At 52.1% G+C, this 12,934-nt stretch overlaps 1 protein-coding gene across 1 annotated transcript in view; it reads left to right on the forward strand.

Annotated features, from left to right (window-relative positions):
• The first annotated feature begins 1,022 nt into the window (after window positions 1-1,022).
• The window catches only part of TYMP (thymidine phosphorylase), a 26,925-nt gene continuing 15,013 nt past the window's right edge, over window positions 1,023-12,934 (forward strand). Inside the window, exons 1-4 of the mRNA XM_015412963.1 lie at window positions 1,023-1,088; window positions 5,725-5,794; window positions 7,994-8,152; window positions 12,148-12,350. Of these exons, the coding sequence (XP_015268449.1) occupies window positions 5,764-5,794; window positions 7,994-8,152; window positions 12,148-12,350 (393 nt within the window). The 5' untranslated portion in view covers window positions 1,023-1,088; window positions 5,725-5,763. The remainder of the gene's footprint in view (window positions 1,089-5,724; window positions 5,795-7,993; window positions 8,153-12,147; window positions 12,351-12,934) is intronic.

Below are 12,934 nucleotides of genomic sequence, written 5' to 3' on the forward strand. Positions count from 1 at the left end.
GCTGGACTGTTTTGGACCGGGGGGCTGGGGGGGGGTCTGCAAGTTACCTGCTTCTTGCTCTGACTGAGGGCTGCTGGGAGCAGGGGGTGGGGCTTGTTGCATGTTCCCGCCCCCTGGGCTTTTTACTGCTGGAGTCCGCTCCTGTGCGCTCCTGCAGGAAATGACCCCTGGGGGACAGACACACCTTCTTGGGGGGGGGGAGCTCCAGAGCTTCGGTGCCCTGACTGAGAGCACCCTCTCCTGGGATGCTACCTGCCTGGTCTCAGAATGCAGAGACACCAGAAGATTACCGTCGGGGTTGTGTAACGAGAAGTTCTGCTCCTGCGTCCAGTCAAAGAATTTGGAGTAATTTGGAGTAAAGTATCGCAAAAGGCCTTGCCTCTGCAAACTGTTCAGCGGCACAGTTCTCCAGGATTCATCTATTAAAGGCTGTTTATCAGCCTGTAAATCTGATCACACAAGTGCAAGCAGAGAAGTGGGGAATCAAACCCGGTTCTCCCAGATTAGAGTCCGTGCACTTAAACCACTACACCAAACTGGCCAGTTCCACTGCGGGCCTGATAGAAGCCTTGGCTTAGAGAGCATTGCCCGGGACTGAACTTGGCACCTTCGGCAAGCCAAGCAGAGGCTTTTACACTGGGCCACCAGACCAAACCAGACACCGCGAGCTGGCCAGCCCAAGTGCCTGAAGAGGGCACACTCATCTCTGTCTGAACTCCCACACTGGCTGGGGGAGGGAGGGCCGGGCCAACTGCAGTGGCAGGGATTCAGCTCCCAGAGAGCGACCAGACAGGTTACACCCAAAAGGACCCGGAAGTCTCAACAGGGCGCCACCTCTGTGGTTTCTGTGTCTTTGTGCCCGTGTCGGTCACCTGGGCGGAGGTGCGGCCATGTCCCCGTTTGAGCCGCAGGTCTTACTCATGCAGCTGGGGAAGAAACAGGCATCAACCTGCCCTGAGCTGTTGAGCTGGAAAACCCAAGCCAAGGGCTGCTCCCCAGGCAAATCTTAGCCGTGTGGCACACCAGAGCCGTGAACGCTGGAGGTTCATCAGATCGACTGTGCAAGGGTGCCAGGACGCAGGGCAAAGGTGAGGAGAGGGTCTGAGCCGGCATCCGGCCAGAAGAGGGAGAAGAGACCTGCTGTGCATGTCCAGAGCTGCCTTCTCTCTGCTCAATGTAGGCTCATGCCATGGACAGTGAGCAGAAAGAGGGGTGGTGGGGTGCGCCATGTTGAGACCAGTTGCCTGCGGCCGGGGCAGCCGTTTGTGTTGAACTGGGTTTGAGGGGGGCGCAGGGGAGAGGCCGTGGCTCAGTGGCAGAGCCTCTGCTTGGCATGCAGAAGGTCCCAGGTTCAATCCCCAGCACCTCCAGTTAAAAGGGCCAGGCAGGAGGTGATGGGGAAGACCTCCGCCTGAGACCCTGGAGATCTGTAAAGATGACTGTGGCTCAGTGGCACTGTGGCTCAGTGGCACTGCTTGGCATGTAGAAGGTCCCAGGTTCAATCCCCGGCATCTCCAGTTAAAAAGGACCAGGCAGGAGGTGATGGGAAAGACCTCTGCCTGAGACCCTGGAGAGCTGTCAAGAGGGGCCGTGGCTCAGTGGCAGAGCCTCTGCTTGGCATGCAGAAGGTCCCAGGTTCAATCCCTGGCATCCCCAGTTAGAAAAGGACCAGGCAGGAGGTGATGGGAAAGACCTCTGCCTGAGACCCTGGAGAGCTGTCAAGAGGGGCCGTGGCTCAGTGGCAGAGCCTCTGCTTGGCATGCAGAAGGTCCCAGGTTCAATCCCTGGCATCCCCAGTTAGAAAAGGACCAGGCAGGAGGTGATGGGAAAGACCTCTGCCTGAGACCCTGGAGAGCTGTCAAGAGGGGCCGTGGCTCAGTGGCAGAGCCTCTGCTTGGCATGCAGAAGGTCCCAGGTTCAATCCCTGGCATCCCCAGTTAGAAAAGGACCAGGCAGGAGGTGATGGGAAAGACCTCTGCCTGAGACCCTGGAGAGCTGTCAAGAGGGGCCGTGGCTCAGTGGCAGAGCCTCTGCTTGGCATGCAGAAGGGCCCAGGTTCAATCCCCGGCATCTCCAGTTAGAAAAGGACCAGGAAAGAGGTGATGGGAAAGACCGCAGCTGGAGACCTGGACGTAGGGTTGCCAACCCCCAGGTCATAAACAATGAAGAAAACAGCCGTGACATATAATGAAAAAATATATATTTTAGACTACTGTGTTGCAGTGAGTAGTATTTCATCAACAAATAGTCAAGATGTACGCATCCACACTAACGGGATTTGCATATACTCCCGTTTCACATGACCGCTTTATCTAAGTGTGCTGCAGGAAAAACATTCATTTACACGTCAACAATTGTAATCCGTGAACCTGACACAAAACATTCCCCCCTCTTCAATGAAACAAAACCTTTACGTGCTCACGTAAAGTGTGGATGCGTTCATTGCGGCTGTTTTCTTCATTGTTTGCTACCGACCTGTGGTCTCTCTGTTGTTCCTACAAAACCACAGGTCATGGCTGGGGATCTCCTGGAAACACAATTCGTCTCCAAATAACAGAGATCATTTCCCCCTGGAGGAAATGGCTGCTTTGGAAAGTGGATTCCATGGCCTCCTCACATTTCCAGGTATTCTCAGACCCTGCCTAAGGAACAGCTGCCAGTCTAAGTAGGCAGCAGTGACTTTGACAGACCAGGGGGGTGATTCAGGAGAAGGCCGCTTTCTGTGTGAACAGGTGGGCCTTTTCCAGTGGCTTTTCTGAATGGAGGCTGGCTTGCCCCAACCGCAGTTCTGTCCCCCTGGTTCTGGTTTGGTTCTGAAATGTCATCGCTTTAAAATGTCACCAAAGCTGCAGGGCTGGTTTGCTGCTTTTAGAAAAGGGGTGTGCGTCTGTTTGTGTCTCTGTGTGTGTGTGTGAGTGACTTCAGAAAAAGGTTTTAGAAAAGGGGTGAAAAGTACTGGGTTCGCTGCATGGAGGACTCGGACGACGACATGCGTTTCCACACGTTTATTGTACTTAACATCAGACTGAGCTAGGCCCTGCAAGGCCAACTATACACACACACACCCAGCACACCCCTAGTCCATTGGAGGGTTTGAATTTCCCGCCAAAGTGGCTATTGGTTGGGGCTGGGGGAACTAGGATCCTAGGTTCCTATTGTTCAAGGGAACCAAGCTCCTGCCTGTGCCGCGGACCCCTAGTGGTGGTCCGCGTACATAACAGGGGTGTGTGTCTGTTTGTGTCTCTGTGTGTGTGTGTGTGTGAGGGAGAGCCAGTTTGGTTAAGTGCGCGGTCTCTAATCTGGGAGAACCGGGTTTGATTCCCCACTCTTCCACTTGCACCTGGCTGGATGACCTTGGGCAAGCCGTAGTTCTGATAAGAGCTGTCCTTGAAAAAGACCAGGTTCTGTCAGAGCTCTCTCAGCCCCAAGTAACTGTTGTGGGGAGGGGAAGGGAAAGGAGTTTGTAAGCCGCTCTGAGACACCTTTGGGTAGTGAAGGGCGGGGTATAAATCCAGTCTCCTCCTCTTCTTCTTCATGGTCCCCCGAAGCAGGATGAAATTGGATTCTGAAAGACGCACTGCACTTTGAAGGATGGCTGTTGCTGATCCCAGACTAACTTCCACACGGTGGTCCACAGATCTCACCCTTTTCCAGCTTCAAAGTGCTGGTTTTAACCTTTAAAGCCCTTTATGGCCAGGGTCCAACCTACCTGAGGGACCGCCTTTCTCCATATGTTCCCCCAAGGACACTACGGTCGGGGGGGGGGGGCGTCATCTCCTGGAAATTCCAGGTCCTAGAGATGTTAAATTTGCAGTGACCAGGACCAGGGCATTTTCGGTGGCGGCTCCTACCTGGTGGAAGGAGCTCCCGGAAGAGATCCGGGCCCTGCGTCTCAAGGAGAGGACTGTTGTCCCAGTTACTCTGGGGCGTGCCGTTTCCCCCCCCCCCCAACATACAAGGTTTATTTTACACTGAGGAAACACACGTCTGATTTCCCCACCACCACCACCACCTGCTGTCACAATTTGAACCAGCCCAGGAAGTCTGTGTGACGTGATTTTTATGCACATCTAGATCAGCCCTTAAGAGGAATCTTTTGGAGTCGCCATTGGTGCTGGGCTAGTTCTTAGGACGTGTGCTAGATCTTCCGTGGGTTATCCTAGCAGCTTAAAAACTTTGAAAAGAAGTAAACAGATTTTAGGTGATGCGCAATGTTCCCTCTAAGCAGTGGAGTCCTGTGAGCAAAAATTCTACTTTGTGAGCTCTGGGCATTAAAGTTGTGAGTGAGCGCTTTGGCTACTGCATGAATTAGTTTGCTCTGGCGCCATCCCTCCTGAGCGGAGACAAAAATCTGTGAGTCAGAGGCTAAAAAACTGTGAGCTAGCTCACACTACTTCAGCTTACAGGGAACACTGGTCATGCTCTCTTTGGGACGGGGAGTGAGGAAATAGTGGCCTTGTGTTGGTATCATAGTGGGGCTTGTGTGGTTGCGCCGAACCGCTTCTTTGGCACGCTGCAGCTTTGCCGTGTGATCGCCAGCTGACAGCCGAAGCACGGAAACTCGGGGGACCGTGTGATCGGGCTACCGCGCTTTATTTTGTTCCAGGGCGAACAGCCACACCTCCCCCCGCGTTATCTGGCCCATGTGACCGGGGCCAAAGTATCCATATTGCTGATATGGTTACAGGGTGCTATTGTTTTCCATTCAGCTAGGCTAATCGACACCAGAAACATGCACAGTTGCAGCTGGCAGCCAAGGCCACAAGCCTTAGTAAAATAGCAGCATGTTAGCATTTTTTATTCTCCCAGCATGCTTTTAAGCAATAGCCATAAATGAACCAAAGTTATTATCTGAATATCTGTTCATGGTTGATTTCTGTTTATGTGGTTGGAATCATAAATGGCACTTGATATATAGTGCTAAGTGCAGGGGTCATTTCCTACAGGAGCGCATAGGAGCGTAGCTCCAACAGTAAAGAGCCCAGGGGGCGGGCACATGCAACAAGCCCCACCCCCTGCTCCCAGCAGCCCTCAGTCAGAGCAAGAAGCAGCCAGGTAAGCTGCAGAGCCCCTTCCCGGCCCCCCGGTCCAACAGTGGCACCTTTAAGACAAAGTTTTATTCAGGTACAAGCTCTCCCTCCTCTGCGAGGACAGATCTGCACGTCCCCCCCCCCAAGAGCAAGGAATCCAAAGCAGTCCAGTGGCACCTTTAAGACCAAGTTTTATTCAGGTACAAGCTCTCCCTCCTCTGCGAGGACAGATCTGCACGTCCCCCCCCCCAATAGCTAGCACTCCAAAACAGTCCAGTGGAGCCTGAGTGGTGGGTGTTGCCTTCTGACACACTTCCGGTGATGTCAGGGGGGGGTGGCATATGCAAATACGTTATGCTAATGAGTTATGCTAATGAGCTCCTGCACCTCTTTTTCTATGAAAGGACCCCTGGCTAAGTGTACCTACTAAAGAAACCTGTTAAGTCAGTGGCAGAGTGCAAAGTGTATTAACAGTGTTTCATAGACTGCGTAGAGCACCTTTGTTGGCGAGCCACCAAAAGTAGGTTGGGAAAAGCTGTGCTAGGGTTTAGGATGGTCAAATCCAGGTTGGACAATCCCTAGCCATGTGCAGTTTGGGGAGGGAGTGGACCACAGCAGGGTATAATGCCCTAGAATCCACCCTCCCAAGCAGCCCTCTTGAGTGACCGATGTCGTCTTGTCTCTATGCGAGCAGGTCGGGCCTGTGACGTTTCTTCAGTCTCTTCTCCTGGCGATGTTCTCCTCAGAAGGCCTCGGTGACCCAGGTAACCCCACAAGGGCTTCAGCAGGGTTGGGCCGTTTGTGTTGGGGTATTTCTGAGCACGTGCAGAGTGCATCCCATCGCTTGAGGAGGGCAAGGCCTCTGCCCCTTAACCGGCTGTGTGGCTGTCCTAAACTGCTTTACTACGGGAACGGCAGGCATGATCTGAGAGACCTCCGGTTTCAGTCACGAAAGCTGAGACTGGGGCAATGGGCCACGAAACATGTTTAATTTCAGATTCTCGTTGGGGCAGGGGTGTCAAACAGGAGGCCCGGGGGCCGGAACTGGCCCATCCCGGGCTCTTATGTGGCCTGTGGGCAACTAGTGCAAGGGAGGGAACAGGAGGCTGTTCGGGGGGACTGCTCGATCGTGGCTTCAGCCTGGTGGAACAACCTCGCCCGCTGCAGTTAAGAAGAAGAAGAAGAGATTGGATTCATACCCCCGCCCTTCACTACCCAAAGGTGTCTCAGAGCGGCTTACAATCTCCTTTCCCTTCCCCTCCCCACAACAGACACCCTGTTGTGTCGAAATGGAGTTCTTACTATCCGGATTCTTCGTTGATATTATTCTTCATGCATCTTCACCTCAAGAGGAAATTTTTCTACTTTAACATTCTGCTTCTATGGTTGTATTTATATTAATACTTTGGTCATTATTTATTTTTATTTTTAATCCCCTGAAAACAGGGTAGCTTTATTAATTTTTGTTACACCTATGTGACTACAGAAAGGAAAAAAGAGGGAAGGGGGGGGGAGAGAAAGGGGGGGAAGGGAAAAAAATAAGAAACTAAAATAACAAACCCCAGAATACAGACAGTACAAAAGAAAAGGAACCCACACTATAACTAAAAACCCAAGAAAGGAAGGTCATTAACAGTTAGTATACAGTTAGTCATAAAAAAATTAAAGCTTTCGTTTAAGTCAATGAATTAAGATTAGTGAGTCCATTTTAGTAAATGTCTAATTTCTTCTCAGTATGCACAAAGACTTCATCCAGTTCGTTCATAAATCTTTTAGATCATAAGAGCTACTTGGCAACTCTTAGCCGTAAATCATATGCCTCTCTGGCCGTGTCTCCTTCTGCTCCTACTAGGTCTCCGTCCGTCTCTTCCAGGCTGGCTGCCTGGCCTCCACCGTCTTGCTGCTCTTCCTCTTTTGATTCGAAAAACCGCTTCAACCATTCTTCTGCTTTGGACACCGAGTCGATTTTTTCTCTTTTGTCTTTGTGTTTAAACTGCACCCCCTCTGGAAAAAGCCAGGCATATTGAATCTGGTTGATCTGAAGTGTTGAGATAAGGTCTTTATACGTTTTTCTTTTCTGTCGGACCTCAAATGGAATGTCCTTTAGGACCCTGATATTTGCTGATCCCAGTTGTAGGGGTTTGGTTGCTGTCGCAATACTTTGGTCATTATTGAACTAGTGTTAGCATCTTTTTCACACAGATTGCTATTCCCTTGTACACCCATGCTGCCAGTTTGGTGTAGTGGTTAAGTGCACGGACTCTAAATGGGAGAATCGGGTTTGATTCCACACTTCTCCACTGGCACCTGGCTGGATGACCTTGGGCAAGCCGTAGTTCTGATAAGAGCTGTTCTTGAAAAAGAGCCATTTCTGTCAAGAGCTCTCTCAGCCCCACCTACCTCACTGGGTGTCTGTTGTGGGGAGGGGAAGGTTGAGGAGTTTGTAAGCCGCTCTGAGACACCTTTGGATAGTGAATGGCGGGATATAAATCCAATCTCTTCTTCTTCTTCTTCTTCTTCTTCTTCTTCTTCTTCTTCTTCTTCTTCTTCTTCTTCTTCTTCTTCTCCTCCTCCTCCTCCTCCTCCTCCTCCTCCTCTTCAGTCATTTATTGGCTGTTACATAAGTCTGAGCCATTAAAGAGGCCAACCGTTCCAGAACTTTTCATTACATGTATTCTTATTTCAGGCACCACTCAAGTGTAATACATAGAATCAATCTAGGATCAATCTAATGCAGGTATAGCCTCCTATCAATGTTAAAACAACCCATAGAACGAAGGTTGCCAACTCTATTCCTGATCGCTGTGGCCTGGAGACCAACTGTAATTTTGGGAAACCTCCAGGCCCGCCCTGAGCGTGTCAACCCCCCTCGACAGAATGGCCATAGAGAAAACCAGAGGCAGACCATAATAACCGCTTTAAAAAGATGACGCCCTGCAGCTCAACTTTGCCTTGCCTTGCAGAGACGGGTTTTTCTCACTCCACGGTCCCAGATCCCGGCAGCGGAGTCAGCGTCCCAGAAATAATCCGGAAGAAACGGGATGGCGAGAAACTCAAGGAGGAGGAAATCCGCGCTTTTGTCCGGGGGGTGACTAAAGGCACCCTGAAGGACGGGCAGATTGGTGAGGAGCAGGGGAGTGGGGCAGGAGGAGGAGAAACGGAGACGGTTCAGGTGCAACCAAAACAAACTTTTGCTCAGTGTCTCCTGGGGATGTGGGGATGATTAGGCCCAGGGGTCATTTCGTAGAAAAAGAGGCGCAGGGGCTCATTAGCATAACTCATTTGCATATGCCACACCCCCTGACCTCACCGGAAGTGTGTCAGAAGGCAACACCCACTGCTCAGGCTCCACTGGACTGTTTTGGACTGCTAGCTATTGGGGGGGAGGAACGTGCAGATCTGCCCCCACAGAGGAGGGAGAGCTTGTACCCAAAGGCGGGCTGGGGGAGGGGGCTCTGCAACTTACCTGGCTGCTTCTTGTTCCTTGTGGCCCGACTGAGGGCTGCTGGGAGAAGGGGGCGGGGCTTGTTGCATGTGCCCGCCCCCTGGGCTCCTTACTGCCAGAGCTCCGTTCCTGTGCGCTCCCGCAGGAAATGACCCCTGATTAGGCCCAATTCTTTTATACTTTTAGGCCCAGTTCTTGTATACTTTCACGCAGTCTCTCCCTTCATCAGAGCTGTCAGAAGCTCCAGGACTTCTGTTTCCCGTGGAGGTCAGTTCCCCTGGAGTCAATGGCTGCTTTGGAGGATCGATTCTACATGGCTTCACTCACATCCCTGCTGAGCTTTCTCGCGTCCCCAAACACCGCTTTCCACCCCCAAATCTCTAGGGATTTCCTCATCTCCAGGGCTTGTGGCCCTGTACATGCCCTTCAAAGCATTTGCCAGGCCTTGGCCCGTCCTGCGTCTAGCAATTCACTCCGTTGTTTTACCAAACCACTCTGGAACAGAAAAAGTTGTGGCTCAAAACCACATTCAAATACCCCGGGGCCTACGCCGGACTGACTTCAGAGTCACGCACGAATGGCCATAAATCTATGCAGACAACGTCATAAAATGGAGAGATCAAAGGAAGTGAAAGCGGCATGCAGCATGGAGGCTACCATAAAACCCGACAATCAAAGGAAGTGAAAGCGGCATGCAGCGTGGAGGCTACCATAAAACCCGACAATCAAAGGAAGTGAAAGCGGCACGCAGCATGGAGGCTACCATAAAACCCGACAATCAAAGGAAGTGAAAGCGGCACGCAGCATGGAGGCTACCATAAAACCCGACAATCAAAGGAAGTGAAAGCGGCACGCAGCATGGAGGCTACCATAAAACCCGACAATCAAAGGAAGTGAAAGCGGCACGCAGCATGGAGGCTACCATAAAACCCGACAATCAAAGGAAGTGAAAGCGGCACGCAGCATGGAGGCTACCATAAAACCCGACAATCAAAGGAAGTGAAAGCGGCACGCAGTGTGGAGGCTACCATAAAACCCGACAATCAAAGGAAGTGAAAGCGGCATGCCATGCAGAGGGAATGTCTGTTCCAACGTGGGTTTGGTAAAACAGCAGAGGGAATGCTGGATGCAGAATGGGCCCTTCTCTCGCTGTTGTCGACCCTTCTCTCACTGCTGGTGTGTCCAGCTAGGGTTACAAACTTCAGCTTGGGAAACCTCTGGAGATTTGGGGCAGTGCCCGAAGCGGATGAAGATGGAAGCTCAGTGGGGCGGTGGGGTGCCATAGAGACCAGCTTCCAGAGCTTCCATGTCCTGCAGGGTAATCGATCTCTGCAGTCTGGAGGTCAGGCGTAACCCCGGGAGAATTCCAGGTTTGATCCCAGTTTTATCATAGAGTTTTGCCCTCAAACCAGAAGCTCACGGCATGACGTCCCCAGTGTGATGACATCACTTCTGTGGGACGTCATTGCATCGGGGACGTCACCCTGTGACATCACTGTTTGGGGCAGAGCCCCACCCCACTCCCCAAAGGCTCCCTCCCACCCCCTGCCAGCGCGTCATGGAGACAACGCTCCCTCTAAGCTGCGGAGTCTGGTGAGCAAAAATTCTACTTTGTGAGCTACTGGCATGAAAGCTGTGAGCGAGGGATTAGGCTACGGCACAAATTAGTTGGCTCTGGGGCCATTCCTTCCTGAGCTGAGACAAAAAATGTGTGAGCTGGAAGCTAAAAAAACTGTGAGACGGCTCACACTGACTCAGCTTAGAGGGAACACTGTGACTAGGGTTGCCAGATGTGGGTTGGGAAATACCTGGAGACTTTGGGGGTGGATGTGGGAGAGGGCGGGCTTGGGGAGGGGGCTCAGCGTGGTCCAATGCCACAGAGTCCAGCCTTCAAAGCGGCCATTTTCTCCGGGGTAGCTGATCTATGTCAGCTGGAGATCAGTTGTAAAAGCAGGAGATCCCCAGACCCCACCTGGAGGCTAAGCAAACAAAGTATGGTACACAGTATATGGATATTACACTACACGGGGATTGTTACTGTGATAAGTGCGCTAAACTAAATAATACAGTACTGCAAAAATCAGAAAATATATGCTGTTTAAATAAGTTAAAGTGATATGCTTTTTTTACAAGGTTAGAATACTTGAGCTGCGGTGGCTCAAGTGGTTAAGACGCTGAACTGCAGGCTGTGGAAGGGCAGTAGTTCAGCAGTTCGAGACCCGTGTGCTGCATGACGAAGTGAGCTTTAGTTCCAGCTCCTGCCAACCTAGCAGTTTGAAAGCAAGAAATTGCAAATAGATAAAAATAGGTACCACTTTGGTGGGAAGGTCACAGCGTTCCGTGCGCCTTGGTGTTTAGTCATGACCACGGAAACGTCTTCGGACAGCGCTGGCTCTTTGGCTTTTAAACGGAGATGAGCACCACAACCCTAGAGTCGGATTCGACTGGCTTTCGGCAAGGGAACCTTTACCTTTAATACAAAAATACAGTCCGTTTCAAATAAACAGAAGTGATTTTTAACGAAGCAAATGATGTTAATGACGTGCTCCGGAATGTCCTGTGCCGTTTCGACGTTCCTTCTTCCGATTCTGTAGATAATTTCCAGTTTTTTGTCTCATCTATAAGAGCAGAAATGAAGGCTGATGCTCACATATGTTTTCTTCATAGGTCAATAACAAAGCACAAATGCCAGTAGAAAATTCATTTCGGGCGAGTTACAGTCAAACGGAAGGCGTTATAGATTTGCTTCATTAAAAACCAACATCATTTGACTGTATTTTTGCATCCCAACCTTGTAAAAAAAAAGTATCACTTTAAGTTATTTAAACAGCGTATATTTTCTGATTTTCGCAGTACAGTATTATTTAGTTTAGCACACTTATCACAGTAACAATCCCTGGGTAGTGTCATACCCACGCGGAGGCTGGCAACCAGTGACGGCCCCAGGTTTTTTTGCCCACTAGGCGAGGATACATTCTGGCGCCCCCCCTATGGGGCGGGATGGGGGCGTGTGCCAGAGCCACAGCGGGTGGGCCGAAGGGGCGAGCTGCAAATGCATGCAGGGGGGGCGGGATCCCAGGAGAGGGGGCCTGTGACAGGCTGCAAAAGGAGCTCCAAAGAGACCACAGGGGTGGGGCGGCAGAGGGTGAGCGGCACTTTCCCATCATCCCGGGCTGTTCCCCGCACCTGTCCCCCCCACCTCCTTTTCTTTCTGTCTGGGGGGCTTCAAAGAGGGGAGTCTCTTGCTGGGGACGGAGCAAGAAGCCGGCAAGGGAGGCTTCCTGTGCGGGGGAAGGAGGGAATGAGGCCGGCCAGAATGGCGCCCTTGTCGAGCCGTCGCTCTAGGCGGTGGTCTAGAATTTAACAATAACGGGCCGGCCCTGCTGGCAACCCTGTGACAACCCTAGGGCCCATAACCTTGAGGACCCATAGATCCGAGCACTGATTGCTTGCCCAAGACAGAGTGATTCAGAGGGACCCAGACTTGAGTCCTTGTCAGGGCTGCACATTCCCCTTTCCCTGAATCAAAATCTGGGGAGACGGGTGCACAGCCTCAAAGCGGATCCAAACCGGGGGGGGGTGGGGGATGCAAGGTCCATTCCTCTTGCATGAGTGGGAAGAGGGGGGGCTTTCACCTGCTTGCGCTAACCCTCCTCCTCCACTGTCTTCCAGGGGCGATGCTTATGGCCATCCGACTGCAGGGCATGGGCGCCGAAGAGACCCTGGCCCTGACCCGGGAGATGGCTGCGTCGGGGCGCGTCTTGGAGTGGCCCGAGAAATGGCGGGGGCTCCTGGTGGACAAGCACTCCACCGGCGGGGTGGGCGACAAAGTCAGCCTGCCCCTCGCCCCAGCCTTAGCGGCCTGCGGGTGTAAGGTGAGTGCCACGGCCCTCCATCGTGGGCAGAGTCCAAGCGGGCCGTGCCGACTTGCCCGAGATGTGCCGATTGAATCCCGATGGCGTAGCCGACCATGATTGCTCTCCTAGGAGTTTTGACATTCAGTGCCAGTGGCGCTGTCTATAAGATCTCCGCTCCTGTGCAAGTTAACGTGTATCTTGCTAAATCTGAGCCGCTCCGGTCTCAGAAGAACACAAGCCAAGTCCAGCCTTGACAGATCCCCCCGGAGCAGCCTGGGACGACGCAGTGTGAGCTGCAAACTTGGCCCCTTCCCTACTTACTCCCAGCTTCAACTCATTAATGAACAAGTTAAAAAGCACTGGACCGAGTACTGATCCTTGCGGTCCCCCACTGCTTACTACCTTCCACTGGGCAAGCCATAGTTCTGAATCAGGGGTCATTTCGTAGGAAAAGAGGTGCAGGAGCTCATTAGCATAACTCATTAGCATGCCTTATTTGCATAGGCCACACCCCCTGGCATTACCGGGAGTGTGTCAGAAGGCAACGCCCACCGCTCAGGCTCCGCTGGACTGTTTTGGAGTGCTAGCTATCGGGGGGGGGG

This window comes from Gekko japonicus, unplaced genomic scaffold (genome assembly GCF_001447785.1).
Source record: "Gekko japonicus isolate JY-2015 unplaced genomic scaffold, Gekko_japonicus_V1.1 scaffold2069, whole genome shotgun sequence".
Classification (NCBI taxonomy): Eukaryota; Metazoa; Chordata; class Lepidosauria; order Squamata; family Gekkonidae; genus Gekko; species Gekko japonicus.